Below are 18,058 nucleotides of genomic sequence, written 5' to 3' on the forward strand. Positions count from 1 at the left end.
CCAAATGGAACCACAATTGTCCCTAGAGCCCATTCCCCTGAAAATCTATCCAAGATCTAACCGATATCGGTTCGATTTTGATTAAATCTCACCGACGTCGACATCGACAATCCTCCCCATCACCCCGAAAATACTCCCTTCTTCCTCCCGACCAAAACCCACCTCACCCCACCTCCGTTAGCCTCTCCAATTGCCGAAAAAGTCGGTTGTTGCCATTGCCAGTGTTTTTTCGATTTTCGACCGATTTACTCTTCGAAAATCAAATTTGTCGCCACCATTGCAGTCACCGACACTTGCTCTTCAAAAGCCCCAACATTCCAACCTTCGATTGTTCGTCAATCATCATCCCAAATTCTAGGGTTTTGAGTGAATAAGAATAATGTAAATCCGACTCAATGTCGATGAAGCTTTCAAGTCCCGATTAAACCAATTAGGCCAAAACGGGTTTTAAAACAATGATTCCCAATAATACAATATTCTCTAAACCAAAAGCACCCTAATTTGATAGTCTCATAGATTGCCTTTGAACGTAAAGAAATCAAATCCACTAAAATATGTAGCCCCTACCCATCAATCCTAAGTTAATATTTTGAAGATTAATCAAAGATAATTGACCTATGCTCAGATGTTGACGCTTAGGCTGCTGCGCCTGTGCAAATCCACAACTTTTCAGACTTATACATTATACCTTTCTTTCATTGTATCAGAGAATTACTTGTCCCATTTCAGGTCAAGGTTTAGAATTTAGATTATGGGTATCACCAATGACTGAATCATTATGACTTGCTGAGGAAGGGGCTCGGCCTGCTTTACCTGCTGTTTGTTTATTTGCATGGATGCAATCATCAAAGCTAAAATCATTTTAATCATACATTCATAATTACTTGACACAGAAATTTGCTTCATCACCAATATCAAAATTTCAGTCTCTAAATTACATTCAACAGCACCTATGAATCAGAATTTGCATTGGCCTATCCCTCACACACCCCCCACTTGATGTTGTTTCTTTAGCAGAAGAATAAAAAGAAAGGGATGTGTTTATACAATAAAGTTCATAAAAACCGAGAAAACACTAGTTACAAACTATAAACTAAATAACGGAGGGGTAATTCCAACACAGAATTATGTATAAATATATATTTAACAGTTAACAGAGAAGGAACTGAGACAATGCTATGGCGTCCACGGACAAATTACGGACATCAACATCTTGACAAGTTTGCTCCAAAGATTCCACAGTATATATAATTGGTATAAGACACTGTTAACCACAAAAGTATATTCACCAAACATGAAAGAGAAAAGTCAGATGCATAAATGGAAACTAAAGTAAAGCAAGGAGGAAATACGAGAAGGCCACTTCTGTCAATCCTCGAACTCATGCATATGATCTAAAAGATAGTTGGCCGCCAACTCCTCATCCTTGTTACATGCAAAGAACACCTCCAACACTAGGGCACGATCGAAGCCCATTGCTTCAAGCTGCAAAATAATCAACAAAGACTAACTTAATCATATTTCACAGTGTGCCATGAAATAACTAACCAAATACTACTAAAACCAAAAAAAGATCAGAACAGCTGGCATACTTTATCCAAAAAAATTTAAGTTAATTCAAGCACTAACAATGATAATAGAGAACAAAGTGTAAGGGATTATGCTCAAGGCAAATGAAGGGCCAACTTTTTCTTCCAAACATACAGATTGCATTGAACTTTGTCGTAAATGCTTATGGACAAGAACTAATTGCTCAGATACAAATTTTAAATGGAAGTTTTAATAACTTTGGGTACAAAGCATCTCTTGATTATATATTCTATACATCAGAAATTGGATTGTCATACATATCCTAAACATTTTATAAAAAATTATTTCATAGGTTAGCAGCCACATAAAGAATAAAAAAAAACTCCCTAGGGGTGGGATAATCCGTTAACCAAACCGGATTATCAAAACCGAAACCGGACCGTTTCGGTTAAAAACCGAATGTAAACCAACCGAATATTCAGTTCGGTTACCGGTTAACCGGTTTTTTAATTAATCTTTAATCCTAAATCTTCAATGCTTGATTTAAGTCCCAATTTTCTTCCTTTTCACACATTTCTACAAACAATATGTTGAGGTGAAATACAGCTGCTTGAAAATTCTTGAGTTTCCTCTTAATTTAAACATGAGAATTAACCTTTTGTTGTCAGAATCTTCTTTGTGAATAATCTCATAAGTGTCGGCATTAAACTATATATGAAAGTTCACTAAAAGCAGTAGTGTGTACTTGATTTTAGTCCAATGTTGTAACTTGAGTTACTATTTGCTTGCCATCAACATCATCCCAACAATTAATCAAAGAAAAATTAACGAAACAAATTCGAGAATTGAAAAGATAAACTTCAGCTAGCATCCAGGTGGGTCTGCTCATATTGGAGTTCCTTCAGGTGGGTGACTGGAGAGTGATATGTGGACTGTGAAGAACTGAAGATTGCTAGATCGAGCTTTCGACGCGGCTGGTGACGGTGGAGGAGCAGTTGAGCAAATGAAGTCGCGAAGGAAGGAGGACTCGAAGGTGAATGCGAGGGTGGTGGAGATCTTTGCTATCCACAGAACACGTGGCAGGCGGAGGAGAGGCAGCGGTTGCAACAATCGACGCTACGAATGAGAGATGCCGATATGAGATCGAAGATTGGGAAATGGAGAGGGAGAAGGCGGAATCGAAGAGGAGATAGAGGAATTTGAGGAGATGATTGGGTTTATGTCTAGAAGAGGAGGTGCGAGTTTGAAGAAGAGAAACGAGAATTTTAATTAAGCCAGAGAAAATTAAAGTTAAAGATCCCCGTAATTCTTATGCAAGGACCACCTGGTTTAAGTTTTGAATATCGGGTGTGTTTGGTGGGGGTAATCCCACATTACTGATATAATTTCATATTCTATTACTTGATTAACACATTTGGTTATCTAAGTAATATAAGATTCCGGTAATCTTCCAAAACCAATATAATTACTGTTGGTTATATAGGTGGTAATCTGATTAACTTCATTTTCTGGAGTATTTTAAGATTACTTGGTAATCTTAATTTTGTTACAATTTTACCCTTAACTATTAAAATTTTTAGACAATAATACCCTTATTTTGAAATTAATTTACATGAATCTACCATCACAATTTTACTCCTAATTAACTAAGTTTTTAGACAATAATGCCCTTATATTTAAAACAAATTGCAAGCCACCAAGACCATCATCGCCCGCGCCCGCCAACTGTTATCGACGGTCGCTGAAACGACGCACGACTAGCTGGATTTGGCAGACCATGCATCGATCTAGCCATTTTCGACTAGATCCATAGCCGTTAATAGCCAAATCTGTGATAGTCGTGTGCCGTTATGGTGACTACAGATGACTATGGTTGTTTTCGAGCCGAGCCGAGTTTTTGACTTAACGAGCTCGGCTCGTGAAAAGGGAGGAGAATTCGAGTTCGAGCTGAGCCACTGATTTCCTGGCTCGGCTCGACTCGTAAAGGGAGAAGAGGATTTCGAACCTGGCTCGCGAGTCGGCTTAACAAGCCGAGTTCGAGCCGGTTCACGAATCAGTAAAAAAAACATGCAATTTTTTTCTAAAAAATTCAAAGCAGATTCTTCTCTCTCTAATTTATTACTCCTTTGCTTTCTCTCTCTCTAGTTTATTACTCCTTTGCTTTCTCTTATTTTCTCTCTCTCTAATGACTCATGTTTCTCTTACTTTCTTTTCCTTTCTTTCCTTCTTTCTCCTTGTTTCCGCTGCTCTCTCCACCAACTCGAAAGGTATTCTCACTGCCCTTTTGCTCTAGTGTTTTGTATTTTCTTCTGCTTGTTGATCTTTCTTTTGGTAACAAAACCCATCTTCCAAATTGAAAAGAAAATTTGACTTATTTTCTTTTAACTTTCCCCTAACCCTTTTCTTTTCTTTTTAACCCATGTTCCTCTTCTCTTTTTGTTACTTATTACTCCTTTGCTTTCTCTTCTTTTCTCTCTCTCTAATGGCTCTTGTTTCTCTTATTTTCTCTTCCTTTCTTTCCTTCTTTCTCCTTATTTCCCCTGCTTTCTCCACCAACTTTGACGATGATGAGAAAAGACACCAAAGCCAGCTAAGAACTTGGCTGAAATTCTTTACTGAATTAGGTTTTACGGCAACCAATGTTGGAGTCGTGTTTTTAGGGCTTTTAAAATTGGGGGGATCTTTGTCATTTTTGTAAACATTTTTGCTTTGAAAATTTCAGTTTAATCCACCATACTTAAAAAAACCCCTAAAACGCCCTTACGAGTTCGAGCCTGATTCGGCTCGACTCGTTAGGCTCGAGAGCCGAGGCAAGCTCAAACTCGGCTCGTTTCCTCTCACGAATCGAGCCGAGCCAACTCAAATACAGTTGAGTCAAGTCGGTCGGCAAGGGGCTTGATTCGTTAAACATTCCTACCGACAGCCGATAGTGGATTGAGGTGGGTGGGGGTGATTTTGTTACAAATTAAACTTTTATATGGTTAGGGTGTTTTAGTAAAATCTCAAATGTAAGGGTTAAAAGATTAAAGAAATAACAATAACAATAAAAATAATATTATATTAATATTTAAAAATAAGAGCAATTTAGTAATCTATGTAACATACCCACTAATTTATACCTCTCAATCAAATATATCAATATAACATACCCACCAATTTATTCCAACCAACCAAACACATTTCCTAAAACATTCTCAGTAATCCTTAAGGTAATTTATCTTCCCATTAATATAACATTCCCAACAATGTTTTAAAACCCAACCCGAGATGAAACCAGACAAAGTTGTTGGGTCCCAGGTTGACTGGTTTAACCGATTTGACAAAAAAATTTAAAATTTAGCAAACACACTCCTAAAAATTTTGTTAAGTCCTTATAGGTCTAAAATTTAGCAAACACACCCCAAATACAAATTAGCTGATGACCAATTAGCGACGACGACACCCCAAATGGAACCACAATTGTCCCTAGAGCCCATTCCCCTGAAAATCTATCCAAGATCTAACTGATATCGGTTCGATTTTGATCAAATCTCACTGAAGTCGGCGTCGACAATCCTCCCCATCACCCCGTAAATACTCTTCTCTTCCTCCCGACCAAAACCCACCTCACCCCACCTTCGTTAGCCTCTCCAATCGTCGAAAAAGTTGGTTGTTGCCGCTACCAGTTTTTTTCGATTTTCGACCGATTTACTCATCGGAAATCAAATTTGTCACCACCATTACACTCACCGACACTTGCTCTTCAAATGCCCTAACATTCCAGCCTTCGATTGTTCGCCGATCATCATCCCAAATTCTAGGGTTTTGGGTGAACAGAAATAATGTAAACCCGACCCGATGAAACTCTCAAGTCCCGGTTAAATCAGTCAGGCCGAAACGGGTTTTAAAACAGTTATTCCCAATAATACAATATTCCCTAAACCAAAAGCATCCTAATTTGATAGCCTCATAGATTGCCTTGAACGTAAAGAAATCAAATCCACTAAAATATGTAGCCCTACCCATCAATCCGAAGTTAATATTTTAAATATTAATCAAAGATAATTGACCTATGCTCAGATGTTGACGCTTAGGCTGCTGCGCCCGTGCAAATCCACAACTTTTCAGACTTATACGTTATACCTTTCTTTCATTGTATCAGAGAATTAATTGTCCCATTTCAGGTCAAGGTTTAGAATTTAGATTATGGGTACCACCAATGACTGAATCATTATGATTTGCAGAGGAAGGGGCTCGGCCTGCTTTACCTGCTGTTTGTTTAATTGCATGGATGCAATCATCAAAGCTAAAATCATTTTAATGATACGTTCATAATTACTTGACACAGAAATTTGCTTCATCACCAATATCAAAATTTCAGTCTCTAAATTACATTCAACAGCAACTATGAATCAGAATTTGCATTGGCCTATCCCTCACACACCCCCCACTTGATGTTGTTTCTTTGGCAGAATAATAAAAAGAAAGGGATGTGTTTATACAATAAAGTTCATAAAAACCGAGAAAACACTAGTTACAAACTATAAACTAAATAAAGGAGGGGTAATTCCAACACAGAATTATGTATAAATATATATTTAACAGTTAACAGAGAAGGAACTGAGAAAATGCTATGGCGTCCACGGACAAATTACGGACATCAACATCTTGACAAGTTTGCTCCAAAGATTCCACAGTATATATAATTGGTATAAGACACTGTTAACCACAAAAGTATATTCACCAAACATGAAAGAGAAAAGTCAGATCCATAAATGGAAACTAAAGTAAAGCAAGGAGGAAATACGAGATGGCCACTTCTGTCAATCCTCGAACTCATGCATATGATCTAAAAGATAGTTGGCCGCCAACTCCTCATCCTTGTTACATGCAAAGAACACCTCCAACACTAGGGCACGATCGAAGCCCATTGCTTCAAGCTGCAAAATAATCAACAAAGACTAACTTAATCATATTTCACAGTGTGCCATGAAATAACTAACCAAATACTACTAAAACCAAAAAAAGATCAGAACAGCTGGGATACTTTATCCAAAAATATTTAAGTTAATTCAAGCACTAACAATGATAATAGAAACCAAAGTGTAAGGGATTATGCTCAAGGCAAATGAAGGGCCAACTTTTTCTTCCAAACATACAGATTGCATTGAACTTTGTCGTAAATGCTTATGGACAAGAACTAATTGTTCAGATACAAATTATAAATGGAAGTTTTAATAACTTTGGGTACAAAGCATCTCTTGATTATATATTCTATACTTCAGAAATTGGATTGTCATACATATCCTAAACATTTTATAAAAAATTATTTCATAGGTTAGCAGCCACATAAAGAATAAAAAAAAAAAAAAAATTTCAAGAGACAATGATAAAATTTAAATAATATCTACTCCATAAATGGGCAAAACAAAAGGATTACGCGAAAGAACCCTGGTAAAACTCATTTTAACTACAAGCTCAAAACGTTTAAATTCTCCGATGCAGATAATGAAATACGAAGGCAGCAGCCATAATTCAGCTGTAAGTTTGATGCAACCAGTTATAAATATAAGTGCTGACAGCTTGTTCAATTTACAACAAATTAATGAGAAAATCTACTTACACGCTCAATAGCTTCTCTCTCTTGAGGGGTCACAGTCACAGCCTGTGGCATCGCTGAGGCCAGCTGACCCAGTATGTTCCTGATAATAAATACATACATAATTAAATCAGCATCACATGAATTCATCAATCAATCAATTAAAAGCAAGAAACAGCACAGCAGATCATCTCACCCCTCTCCTCCTTCAACAGGCTCATTTATCAAACGCAAGAAGTCAGCCTGATGTTCTTGGATGAGCCTCATAAGCCCTGGATTTTGCTTTCCAAGCTCCTGAAGCATAGGCTGCATCACAAAATAATAGCACGAGTCCTCAGGCAGAAAGGTGAGCAATGAACGTAAACAATTAATCAAAATAAGGTAAGTATGAAAAATTATAGGCACCTGCAATATTTGGGGATTTGCTTGCACCATACCTCGCAAGGCTTGGAACTGAAACAGAAGGGAATAAAAAACAAAAATTAGACACATCATGCAAATAAATAAACAAAAAACTGGCACACATGCCAAAACAACATTGATACCTGTTGACTGTTGCGCAAGAAATCCAAGGTACCTGCACTGGCGTTTGAACCCATGTTTGGAAGGCCCTGGTTGGAAAAAATAGATTATAAAATTCTGCGCACAACTCCAAAAAAAGGTTCAAAACTTATGATCAAAAAAGTAGGTATGTACCTGAGGAAAAAGATCCAGTGGGTTTGCATTGGGACCACTGACAGTTGCAGCTGCAGCAGCTGCTGGTTGTTGAACCTGGGCTGGTGGATTAACAGGCTGCCCACCAGCAGGGACTCGAGAAACTGGTGGAACTCCAGTTTGTTCAGGAATGCCCTGTCATTGTTTATCATGTTAAACAGATTAGCTAACAGCAGTTGAATACATTTACAGCCAACTTAAATTTGGAAATATAATGCAAATCTTCTTTTTCTACTAAAACCCTACAATGTCAAACATTATTTTTATTATCATATAGCATTCAAGTTCGAAGGAAATCCATCTAAGAAAAACATTAAAAAGAAGAGACTCTACAGCAAGTTAGAGTCACACCCTAACATCAATGTCAAAGACAAAACAAAAGTAAGAAAGAAAAAGCGAAAAAGTACTGTAGCTTGAAATGGTATTCAGTGTACAAGCCACTAATGAATTGTGAACAGATTGCCACAGCCACAGAACAAGGTAAGGTCTTACAGAATACAGATATTCAACAGCTCTTTCAGGGTTGTTATACGCAGCACGTAGAGCACCGAGAACAGTTTCCCTGTCCCAACTACCTCCACCCATATCAAGTATCTGTTGAACCATAGTTTCTAAATTACTTCCCGCAACAAGATTTGATGCAGCTTGGCCATAGACATCTGATCCTGAACTGCTTCAACACAAAGGATAAGATTCAACTTCCCAGTGATCATTTAAAAGGCAACAGTGAGGTCAAATACATGATCATAACTGTTGCAATATAACACTCATTTAACACCCAAAACATGACACTAGTTTTCAGGTAATAGAAAAGGATACTCACGAGACAGGAGGAGCTACAGCAGGGGTAGATTCAGGTACAGCCTGTGGCCTGAACAATTGAAAGAAGAGAGAAGACAAATCAGGAAAAAAATAAAGAACAATCATAATATGAACAGCATTGCAGCTTCAAAGTTAAAAATAAAGATAAAAAACAATCATAATATGAACAGCATTGCAGCTTGAAAGTTAAAAAATAAAGATAAAAAATTCAAGCCAACATTTCAAAACCAATGCAAGTAAATAAGGATGACCAAAAAAAGAAGGCATTTTTGAACTCACATTGCCACAGCCGGTGCAGGAATCTGAGATGTTGTGGATGGTTGTGCCGACACAGGCGGTGGAGTTGTAGTTGGTTGGGCCTACACAAACAAGTGGCTCAACTAAACAAACTCTCAAATGGAAAGAATAAAGGATGACTACAGCCAATAAGTGTAATCAGAAGAATTAATTTTTTTTACCAAAAATAAACTATAAAATTTCACACATTATACAGAGGCTTCATCAGGATATATTACCACAAGGGTAATACTTACACATACAAGGTTCTTTTTCATACATCCTCATTTTGAAAGAAATTCAGGCTTTATATGAAGATTTATGATTGTATTACATGCAGTATACATGCTTAGCATGATATATAGTGGATTGGATTCTTATAATTTGAAAAATATATATATCAGACGGTTGAATGTCTGCAGAACCAATTAATATGCATCCATAAGTGGAAGACAGCAAGTATATGGCTTCTATTTTATAAGAATAATTTAACGGCTCCAATCATTATCATAATTCAGCGTAATCAAAAACTAATGTAAAGCATGGGCAAGAGAAGGCATTTTTATGCCTCACCTCGCATGAGCACTGAGTGGGTTCTTAAGAGTTCAATTCAAGGAAAGCACAATTGGTAACTATGAAAAGCAATACCATGTAACTTAAGCTAGTAAAAATCAAAACCATAAGTATAATAGCCAGGACTGCCCAATCTTTTCCTTCAATTTCCATTTGAATAATTTAAATCCAATCCATGCGTGCTTTGTAGCAGAACTAATAAGGGTTACTCCATAATCTTCAATTCCCTAATTGGCACATTTCTGGAAATAGATCTGTCACCAGCTATTATAATGTCTGTTTTCCAGCATATTTATGTTTTTGGTTCAAGCACCCATGGTGGGTCATACCCAACTTTTAAATAAATGTATGAAGGCAGTAAAGTACAACCTCTCAAAGCATGGATAGCTACTCCAAAATGCATCTAACAAGTGTCTAAACAGCTAATCAGTTGAGCACAACATAAATGCAGCAAATAATTCATTACAAACAAAATTCATTTATTCAATTTATCAATTTCTTACACCAACATGGTAATTCATCCTAAACTTCAAAAGATGAAACAGATATTACGGTTACATATGGACCACAACGCCAATGAATGTCAACAACAGCAACTGATCAAAATCCTTAAGACACAGATTATTGAACTAACCGGATTTGCTGGTGCAGCTGAAGCAGTTGAGGCTCCACTTGATGAAACCTTACTCTGCAATTGTTTCAGCAAGATTAAATCAGTCAATTCATTCAAGCAATTTTCATGTTTACGCCTCATAAATAAAGATATTTAGCAAAATAGAATTACAAAATCCCTTGGAAAAAGCCAACAGATAACTGTACTACATTATTACTCTTCAGAAATATATTAACAATGATATGGATCATAGTATTCAATTTCAACAGATTAAATAAAAAACAATCTACAAGATGGTAAGGGACTTCCACATAACAGTAAATGACAATAAATTATAGTAACAATAGCCTCAGAATGGTTGAAAGAGAACATGATTAGAAAAATCTAAAATTAACATATATGCTAAGGACGAGAGAACTTTTGTTGCAAATTTTTTCTAAAATGGTAAGTAAGATAACAACTTTTGAACAGCTCAACCAGACTCACCTTTGTCAACATGACAACAACAAAACTGTTTTCAGCAATTTTGTTTTCTTCCAGGGTTGTGTCATCCTTAAGAACTTTTCCCTGATGAATAAGCATCAGTTGTGCAGCCGGATAAACATCTGTGCCTTGTACACATTCTATATTTTTTTTGACATCAGCAACCTGAAGAAAGAAATATTTCAGTTGACAAGGCCTTCAACGGTAATTCTCTTAACTGCACAGAATGATCACCAATGTTCGCCAGCAAGTGGAAGCATGCTAACCCAATACTAGCAACAATATGAAGTGCAATACTTATCAATATTTTTCTTTTTTTCTTTTGAGGAATGGGTTATTATCAATGACTCTAAAATACGATCTATTATGAAAAAATAATTTGCAAAACTATTTTCCTAAAGAATATATTGTTGCATTTACGAATATGAAAAAGCTTTAATCAAGTTTCCGGTTTCCAAGAAGTGTACTTGATATAAGAGTAGCAGATTGCAAAACTAATCGAAATTGGCATTCATCTTCCAATTACAAGCCAGAAAATCTAAAGACCCAAAAGAGAGACAAAAAATACTGTGAATAAATGCCAATACTTAAGCAATTGAAACACAATTTAATCAATTCTCCAATCAATAAGTTTAATATACAGACTAATAACAAGAGACAATTCAAACATTCTCAAAATTTATAAACCATATGTTCTTTCTAGCTCACATGCATTACATCATGATTTCATCGGAATTTGTGGCATACTACAATTGATTTACAAATCCTTTACAAACAGACATGAAATCTAACAACAAAATAGAGCAAAAGCCTAAACGACAAGGTCAGTCCACTTTGCAGTGAAAAAAACAGTAACTACAAAGTCATAAAGTACTTTAAAAATGGGACTGACTACTTATAGAATATCTTTGAGCAAATCAACACATAATTATGGATTGACATCTGCCCCGCACGGGCGTAACTCAAGTTCCACACGTGCCATTCACTGAATTTATCTAGTGTGCACAAGGAGCTTGCAGCAAAACCACCAAATACAAATGGTTAGATAACTAAACTAAGCAATTCAATCTGGCTCTATGCATAAAGCATTACATCAAACGGAATAATATCCTCACACCCAAGAAAGCAAACCCAACCTTATGCAAATTCACGCAAGAAAGCAAACCTAACCTTATGCAAATTCACGCAAGAAAGGAACAAGATCCCAAAAAATCCCGATAAACACAACATTAATAAATTCAATTACGTAAATAACATACAAAAGTGCATAAATTAACGCACAAAACATCACTACAAGCCAAAATAAACCTCAGCTACTATCTAAAACCCTAACTGCACATATAACAACCTATTATCAGACTCAAACGTCACGAAAAACAGAATTTCAATTATAATCAAGAATTAAGCGAAAGAACGAGAGATTAATACCTTGTCTTCGGGCTTCACTTCGATCTCGAAGTGAGTTCCCTTCAAAGTCTTAACGAAAACCTTCATCTTCTCCTAAACTTAATAGTCCGAACAGTCTCCGATTATCCGGCGAATTATCCGATCTCCGGGCACCGCCGGCTATCACTTTCACAGAGAGACGAAAGCGAAATATTATTATTAGCAACTTTATTTTGGTAAAGCGAACGAAAAAAGTCACCAAGGACAGGGAAGTCTGGGTATGTTCGGTTTTATAACTAGAGGGTGAATATGTTTGAGTGACAGCACCTTCGGTTTTAATAATGAACCACCAGTGATACACCGCCGCGTGGAAAATACTGAGGGTTCGGTGTAGGTGTCGTGCTGTGATTGGATTATGAGAAGTTTGATAAAGGATAGGGCTCGTATTGCGTAAGTATGTGTTGGGTAGAATAGAATAAGCTAGATTTGGGCGTCCAGCGAATTATGCTTGCAAAAAAATGGGTTTATCCGTACACATGTGGCACGTGCCAACAAGGAAAGGTAATTTCTTTCAATTTTTTCTTTAATATTGTACAAGAAAAAAGTTTCACATTCACAAGCTATTGAAGTTTGATTAAAAAGGTGATTATTAAATAATATNATCCGGCGAATTATCCGATCTCCGGGCACCGCCGGCAATCACTTTCACAGAGAGACGAAAGCGAAATATTATTATTAGCAACTTTATTTTGGTAAAGCGAACAAAAAAAGTCACCAAGGAAAGAGAAAGCTGGGTCTGTTCGGTTTTATAACTAGAGGGTGAATATGTTTGAGTGACAGCACCTTCGGTTTTAATAATGAACCACCAGTGATAGACCGCCGCGTGGAAATACTGAGGGTTGGTTGTAGGTGTCGTGCTGTGATTGGATTATGAGAAGTTTGATAAAGGATAGGGCTCGTATTGCGTAAGTATGTGTTGGGTAGAATAGAATAAGCTAGATTTGGGCGTCCAGCGAATTATGCTTGCAAAAAAATGGGTTTATCCGTACACATGTGGCACGTGCCAACAAGGAAAGGTAATTTCTTTCAATTTTTTCTTTAATATTGTACAAGAAAAAAGTTTCACATTCACAAGCTATTGAAGTTTGATTAAAAAGGTGATTATTAAATAATATCATTTACTTAATGAAATTTTTAAGAGATTAGTTTAATGAGTTGAATAGGATTAATTATTTGTTATATATTTCAATTATAATTTGCTTTATTATTATTTATTTTTTTTCATTAGAGTTAGAATTTGTGTTTTGTTAAAAGTTTACTAGTTAAGCTAGGATTTGTTACGTATTGATAGGTTTTTTGTTCTTATAACTATTGGTGCCACAATCTTATTTCAATTAAAAAACGATGGTATACTATAATAAAAATGGCCTACGGTAACATACAAAAAGTGTTACCGTAGGTAAACGGTAGTATTTTATTAAAAGATAGACATTGGTAACACTATTTACATGTTATTACTATTTGTATAAAAAAAATTTGTTCCATCCCAACATGAATGAAAAGTGACAAAGTAAACCCTAAATAATATGATAATTTGACCTCTAAACAATAAAAATGAGACAAAATCAACCTCATTTCATGTTGGCGGAAATAATATTTTATTTCTCGGCTAATAATTGGGTTTATGGTAACATTTTTAAAATGTTATTGTATTTTGATTATATGATAACATCATAATTTTTTTCCCGATCAATAATTGGGTTTATGGTAACACTTTTAAAATGTTATCGTATTTTGATTATATGAAAACATAATAAAAAAAAACTACTATAGATATTTTAGGTCTATTATAACACTTTAAAAATGTTACTGTAGATATATATTAATAACATTTTCAAAAAAAAAAAAAGTTATCATTGATATAAAATATGTTATAAAAAGTTAAAGAAAATTGTTATAATAACATTTTAACATTAAGGGGTCATTTAGATGGGGTTAATATTAGATAACTAAGGTAATATTTTTTAAATTGAGCAGATGACGATGTTTGGTTGATTTGTTAAAAATTATTCTCAAAATATTTTATGACAAACAGTAGCATTTGGGGAATATATTGCCAGGAATCTTAATACCGGGGGGGGGGGGGGGGGGGGGGGGGGGGGGGCGCGCGTAGGGGTGGGGGTGGAGTTATTAAAACTTAACCTTGGTAATACAATTTTGTTTCTCATGAACCCTAAACCCTAAACCCTAAAAGTCTGGTAATACAATTTTGTTTCTCATGTTGCCCCTAAACAGTTGAGCATTTGGTCAAAATTAACCTTATATCTGTTAACATTTACAAAACACCCAATTCACTCATGTAAACACTTTTTTCCTTACTTTTTAAATTTTTTGGACGACATTACCCTTGTTATTGTCATTATTTACAGAAATGTCATTATACCTAGAACTAGCCACCACCACTAGCCATCGTCGACCGTCGTCAGAGGCTGTCAAAAGTCACCATAATGGTGTACGATCGGCCATATGCGGCCGGATGTGCGTCAATGAGGCTTTTTCCGACCATGGATCACATATCCAAGGTCGAAAAAAGTTAGATTTGGCTATTTCACGGGCAGATCTATGGCCGTTTCATGACTAGATTTGTGGTACTGCCAGCGGCCGCCAGCAGTGGTGGCTGGCTGTCAGCAGTGGCTTGGGGTCGGTAGGGATGTTTTTGTTAAGTTTAAAACATTTTTGGTTGGGTGTTTTTGCTAAATCTAAAAAGTAGGGGGTTAAAAGAATTATTCAAAAAATAATAATTAAAAATACTATTATATTAATATTTAAAAATGAGGGCAATTTAGTCATCTATATAACATACCCACCCATTTATCCTCTTAACCGAATATATTATTCACCAATTTATTCGAACTAACTAAACATATTTTCTAAACATTCTCAGTAATCTTTAAGGTAATCTTTTATTCCGTTAATATAATATCCCCCTATAATAAAACATTATATGATCCAAACGCCCTCTAAGGGTGCGTTTGGTTCATGGAATGTTGTATTTCTGAAAATGTTATATTAATGGAAAAATAGATTACCTTGAAGATTATTGGGAATATTTAGAAAAATGTGTTTGGTTGGTTGGAATAAATTGGTGGGTATGTTATATTAATATGTTGAGTAATACTAGCCTTACAAAGAGGCATACAAAGAAGCATACAAAGAGACAAATTCAACCCTTAAAAGGAGAGAGAGAGAGAGAGAGAGAGAGGGGGGCAATCATGAATTTTAAGGGCTTGATTTGTCTCTTTGTATGCCTCTTTGTAAGGCTAGTATTACTCATGTTGAGGTTGGGAGGAATAAATTAGTAGGTGTGCTATATTATTTACTAAATTGCCCTCTTTTTTAAATATTAATACATTATTATTATTTTTTGAATAATTTTTTAACCCCCAACATTTCAGATTTAGCTAAAACACCCTAACTACAAAAAAGTTTAAAACTTAACAAAACACCCCCACCCACCCCCAAGCCATTGCCAGCAGCCTACCACCACCGTTGGCCGTGGCGAAAGTGGAGATCTGGCCGTGAAACAACCGTCGTTTCATAGCCAAATATATGGCCTTTCACAGCCACGAATCTGGCTTCTTTTTGCCATGGATCTGTGATCCACGATCGAAAACAACCTTAGCGGCACATGACCAGCCAAACATGGCTTGTCGTGCGCCATTTCGTCGCTGCCGGTAGTGGTTTCCGACAGCTGGCATTGGTGGCCAGATCTAGCCACCACCCTTGGGTAATTTTTTTAAATTTCAAGGGTATTTATGTCCTAAAAACTTTGTATATAAGGATAAAATAGTCAATTGGTATTTTTATAAATTGTTTTTAAAATAAGGGCATTATTGTCCTAAAATTTTATTAATAAGGGGTTAAATTGTAACAAAAATAAGATTACCAAGTAATCTTACAATAACTAAGAAAATGAAGGTAATCAGATTACCTCCAATATTACCAACAGTAACTACAATTAATATCGGAAGACTATCGAAATCTTATATTACTTGGCAACCAAACGTGGTAATCGGGTAATATAAGATAATATTACTTCAGTGATCTCATATAACTCCCAACCAAACACAACCTAAGTGTTACCATAGATAGTCTACAATAACACTTTAAGGAAAAGTGCTACTATCCAATGTTACCATAGATCATTTTTGTTGTAGTGATATCACAAGGACACCCTCACCACCCAGATGTGCCTTTTTAGGACAAAACCGTGCAAAACCTTGGTCATTTATATATCACAAAGACACCCTCACCACCCAAAGACATTCTTAGGACAATCGTGCGGGCCCCAAGACCCAAAGTGAACAATACCTCTAAGAATTCACCTACCTTATGTCAATAATCTATTTCATAATAATAATAACTTTTTATATGTGCTCTCCCATATACACTAATGTGTTTTAAGATAATTTAATGATTTTAAATTAAATAATTAAAAGAGCAAGCCTATTTCATAACAACAATAACTTTTTATATCTACTCTCTTGTATAAACTGGTGTGATTTAAGATGATTTAAAGATTTCAAATTAAATAATTAAAAGAGCATACCGTTATATAACTATAATAGGGGGCATAGAGTTTCCAAGTGAAGGCAAGAAAAAACAAAAACTAGAATTATCTATTTCATATCCTCCATGTTAGCAAGGCAGTTCGGCTATAAAGCCTATTGGTCAAAAAGTCCTCAAGAACGGGAAAGCCGACCAAAAGACTATTCCATAACTGACTCTTGTTGTCGAATCGAGTGGGTAACAATAGTGACTTTTTATATGTACTCTCCCATATAAATTGATGTGTTTTAAGATGATTTAATGATTTTAAATTAAATAGTTAAAAGAGATACATATCCAACATACCGGCTATTGATAACTAAAGAAACATTATTTCACACATTCTTATAATTAATATATAGTGTCGCACTGTCGCTTAAAATAGAGAGTTAAATCTTACTTTTTTTTATATATATAAATACTAATTTTTTTAATTATGTTATTTTATTTTCTTATCATGGTAAGTTAATAAGTTTTGACAAAAATAAATGAATGATTAGAATGAAAGATAAGTTGTTGGATGGAATTGGATCTTATCTAAGTGACGGTAAAAAGGAAACATAATCCAGACTTATTAAAATCTCATTGGGCCTTTTGTTTTTTAATATTATTATATGTTCAAAAGTATCTTTCCAAGTCTTGCATTAAGAACAAGTGGTGTCTCTTTATAGTTTATATATGTAAGTTTGTAACATCACTGTATTAAAATGATGATTCTGATAGAATAATGTCAAATAAGATGATATATTATCTAAATTTTAGAATAACTTTTGATATGTGTAGTATTATTGATGATTTTACAAGCACATATATCATTGGAGTAATACTACACATATAATATTTTTTTCATACAATATGATATGACAAAAGATGATTGAGTGAAAGTTTATTTTTAATTTAAAATCAACCAATCATCTTTTGTCACGTCATATTGTATGAGAAATGTTGTATAAAAATATTGTTTATATAGTATTATACATATTATTGACATAAAATGATGGGAACATATGAGTATACAAAATTCGGATTCTAACTTTAGATCCTATTTGATGTGTTTGCTTATGTGTCAATACTTCATCAATTATGAGAAACACAATATCACATTACAAATCTTACAATTAATATAGTGTTTGACACATCAGGTAGGAGCTAAAGTTAAAAACCTAACTTTGCACATATAATATTAATGAATCATGCGTGTATAAACATCCCACCCAAACATGAATCAAGTTAACCATAAAATTGGAAGGATAAAAATGCCGTTAGGTTTGAATCATTCCAACTTTCCCTTTTTCCTTTTTTTTTTTTTAATTTAATTTTTTATGATCAGACGTGTCTGGGCTAACTTATGCTCAATTCAACTAATTTTCTAGGACCCTGGAATTGTATATATAATATTAATGAATTATGTGTGTAAATACATCCCACCCAAGCATGAATCAAGTTAACCATATTATTGGAAGGATAAAAGTGCC

The 18,058-nt window shown here is 35.1% G+C and overlaps 1 protein-coding gene and 1 long non-coding RNA gene across 4 annotated transcripts; both read right to left on the reverse strand.

Annotated features, from left to right (window-relative positions):
• Positions 1-884: 884 nt before the first annotated feature.
• LOC116113809 lies at positions 885-1,530 on the reverse strand. Its single transcript, XR_004125472.1, has 2 exons — positions 1,353-1,530; positions 885-1,264 (listed from the first exon to the last, which is right to left on the reverse strand). It is a non-coding gene; the product is annotated as an uncharacterized LOC116113809 (long non-coding RNA).
• Positions 1,531-5,986: 4,456 nt separating this feature from the next.
• Positions 5,987-12,746, reverse strand: LOC116113806 (ubiquitin receptor RAD23c-like). Of its 3 annotated transcripts, none has more exons than XM_031399969.1 (13): positions 12,656-12,746; positions 12,018-12,139; positions 10,593-10,754; positions 10,128-10,181; positions 8,924-9,003; positions 8,646-8,693; positions 8,315-8,495; positions 7,805-7,957; positions 7,654-7,719; positions 7,514-7,561; positions 7,305-7,414; positions 7,133-7,211; positions 5,987-6,449 (listed from the first exon to the last, which is right to left on the reverse strand). In XM_031399969.1, exons 2-13 carry the CDS (start codon positions 12,081-12,083, stop codon positions 6,333-6,335), a joined length of 1,164 nt encoding a protein of 387 aa, XP_031255829.1. In that variant the 5' UTR covers positions 12,084-12,139; positions 12,656-12,746; the 3' UTR covers positions 5,987-6,332. The 3 variants fall into 3 exon arrangements, with proteins under 3 accessions (XP_031255829.1, XP_031255832.1, XP_031255833.1); XM_031399972.1 differs by lacking the exon at positions 12,656-12,746 and having other exon boundaries at positions 5,987-6,228; positions 6,317-6,449; positions 12,018-12,224; XM_031399973.1 differs by lacking the exon at positions 12,656-12,746 and having other exon boundaries at positions 8,315-8,492; positions 12,018-12,224.
• Positions 12,747-18,058: the final 5,312 nt, after the last annotated feature.

The sequence above is a fragment of the Pistacia vera genome, unplaced genomic scaffold (assembly GCF_008641045.1).
Source record: "Pistacia vera cultivar Batoury unplaced genomic scaffold, PisVer_v2 Contig691, whole genome shotgun sequence".
In the NCBI taxonomy this organism is placed as follows: Eukaryota; Viridiplantae; Streptophyta; class Magnoliopsida; order Sapindales; family Anacardiaceae; genus Pistacia; species Pistacia vera.

What these genes read in the sequence shown, in the direction of transcription:
- LOC116113806 (XM_031399969.1), bottom strand. Translation starts at nt 12,083, where the DNA reads ATGAAGGTTTTCGTTAAGACTTTGAAGGGAACTCACTTCGAGATCGAA. An exon ending in TTGTTGTCATGTTGACAAAG is followed by an intron (nt 10,182 to 10,592) that starts GTGAGTCTGGTT and finishes AAACAATTGCAG; the next exon opens with AGTAAGGTTTCATCAAGTGG. An exon ending in CACTGGATCTTTTTCCTCAG is followed by an intron (nt 7,720 to 7,804) that starts GTACATACCTAC and finishes TTTTCCAACCAG; the next exon opens with GGCCTTCCAAACATGGGTTC.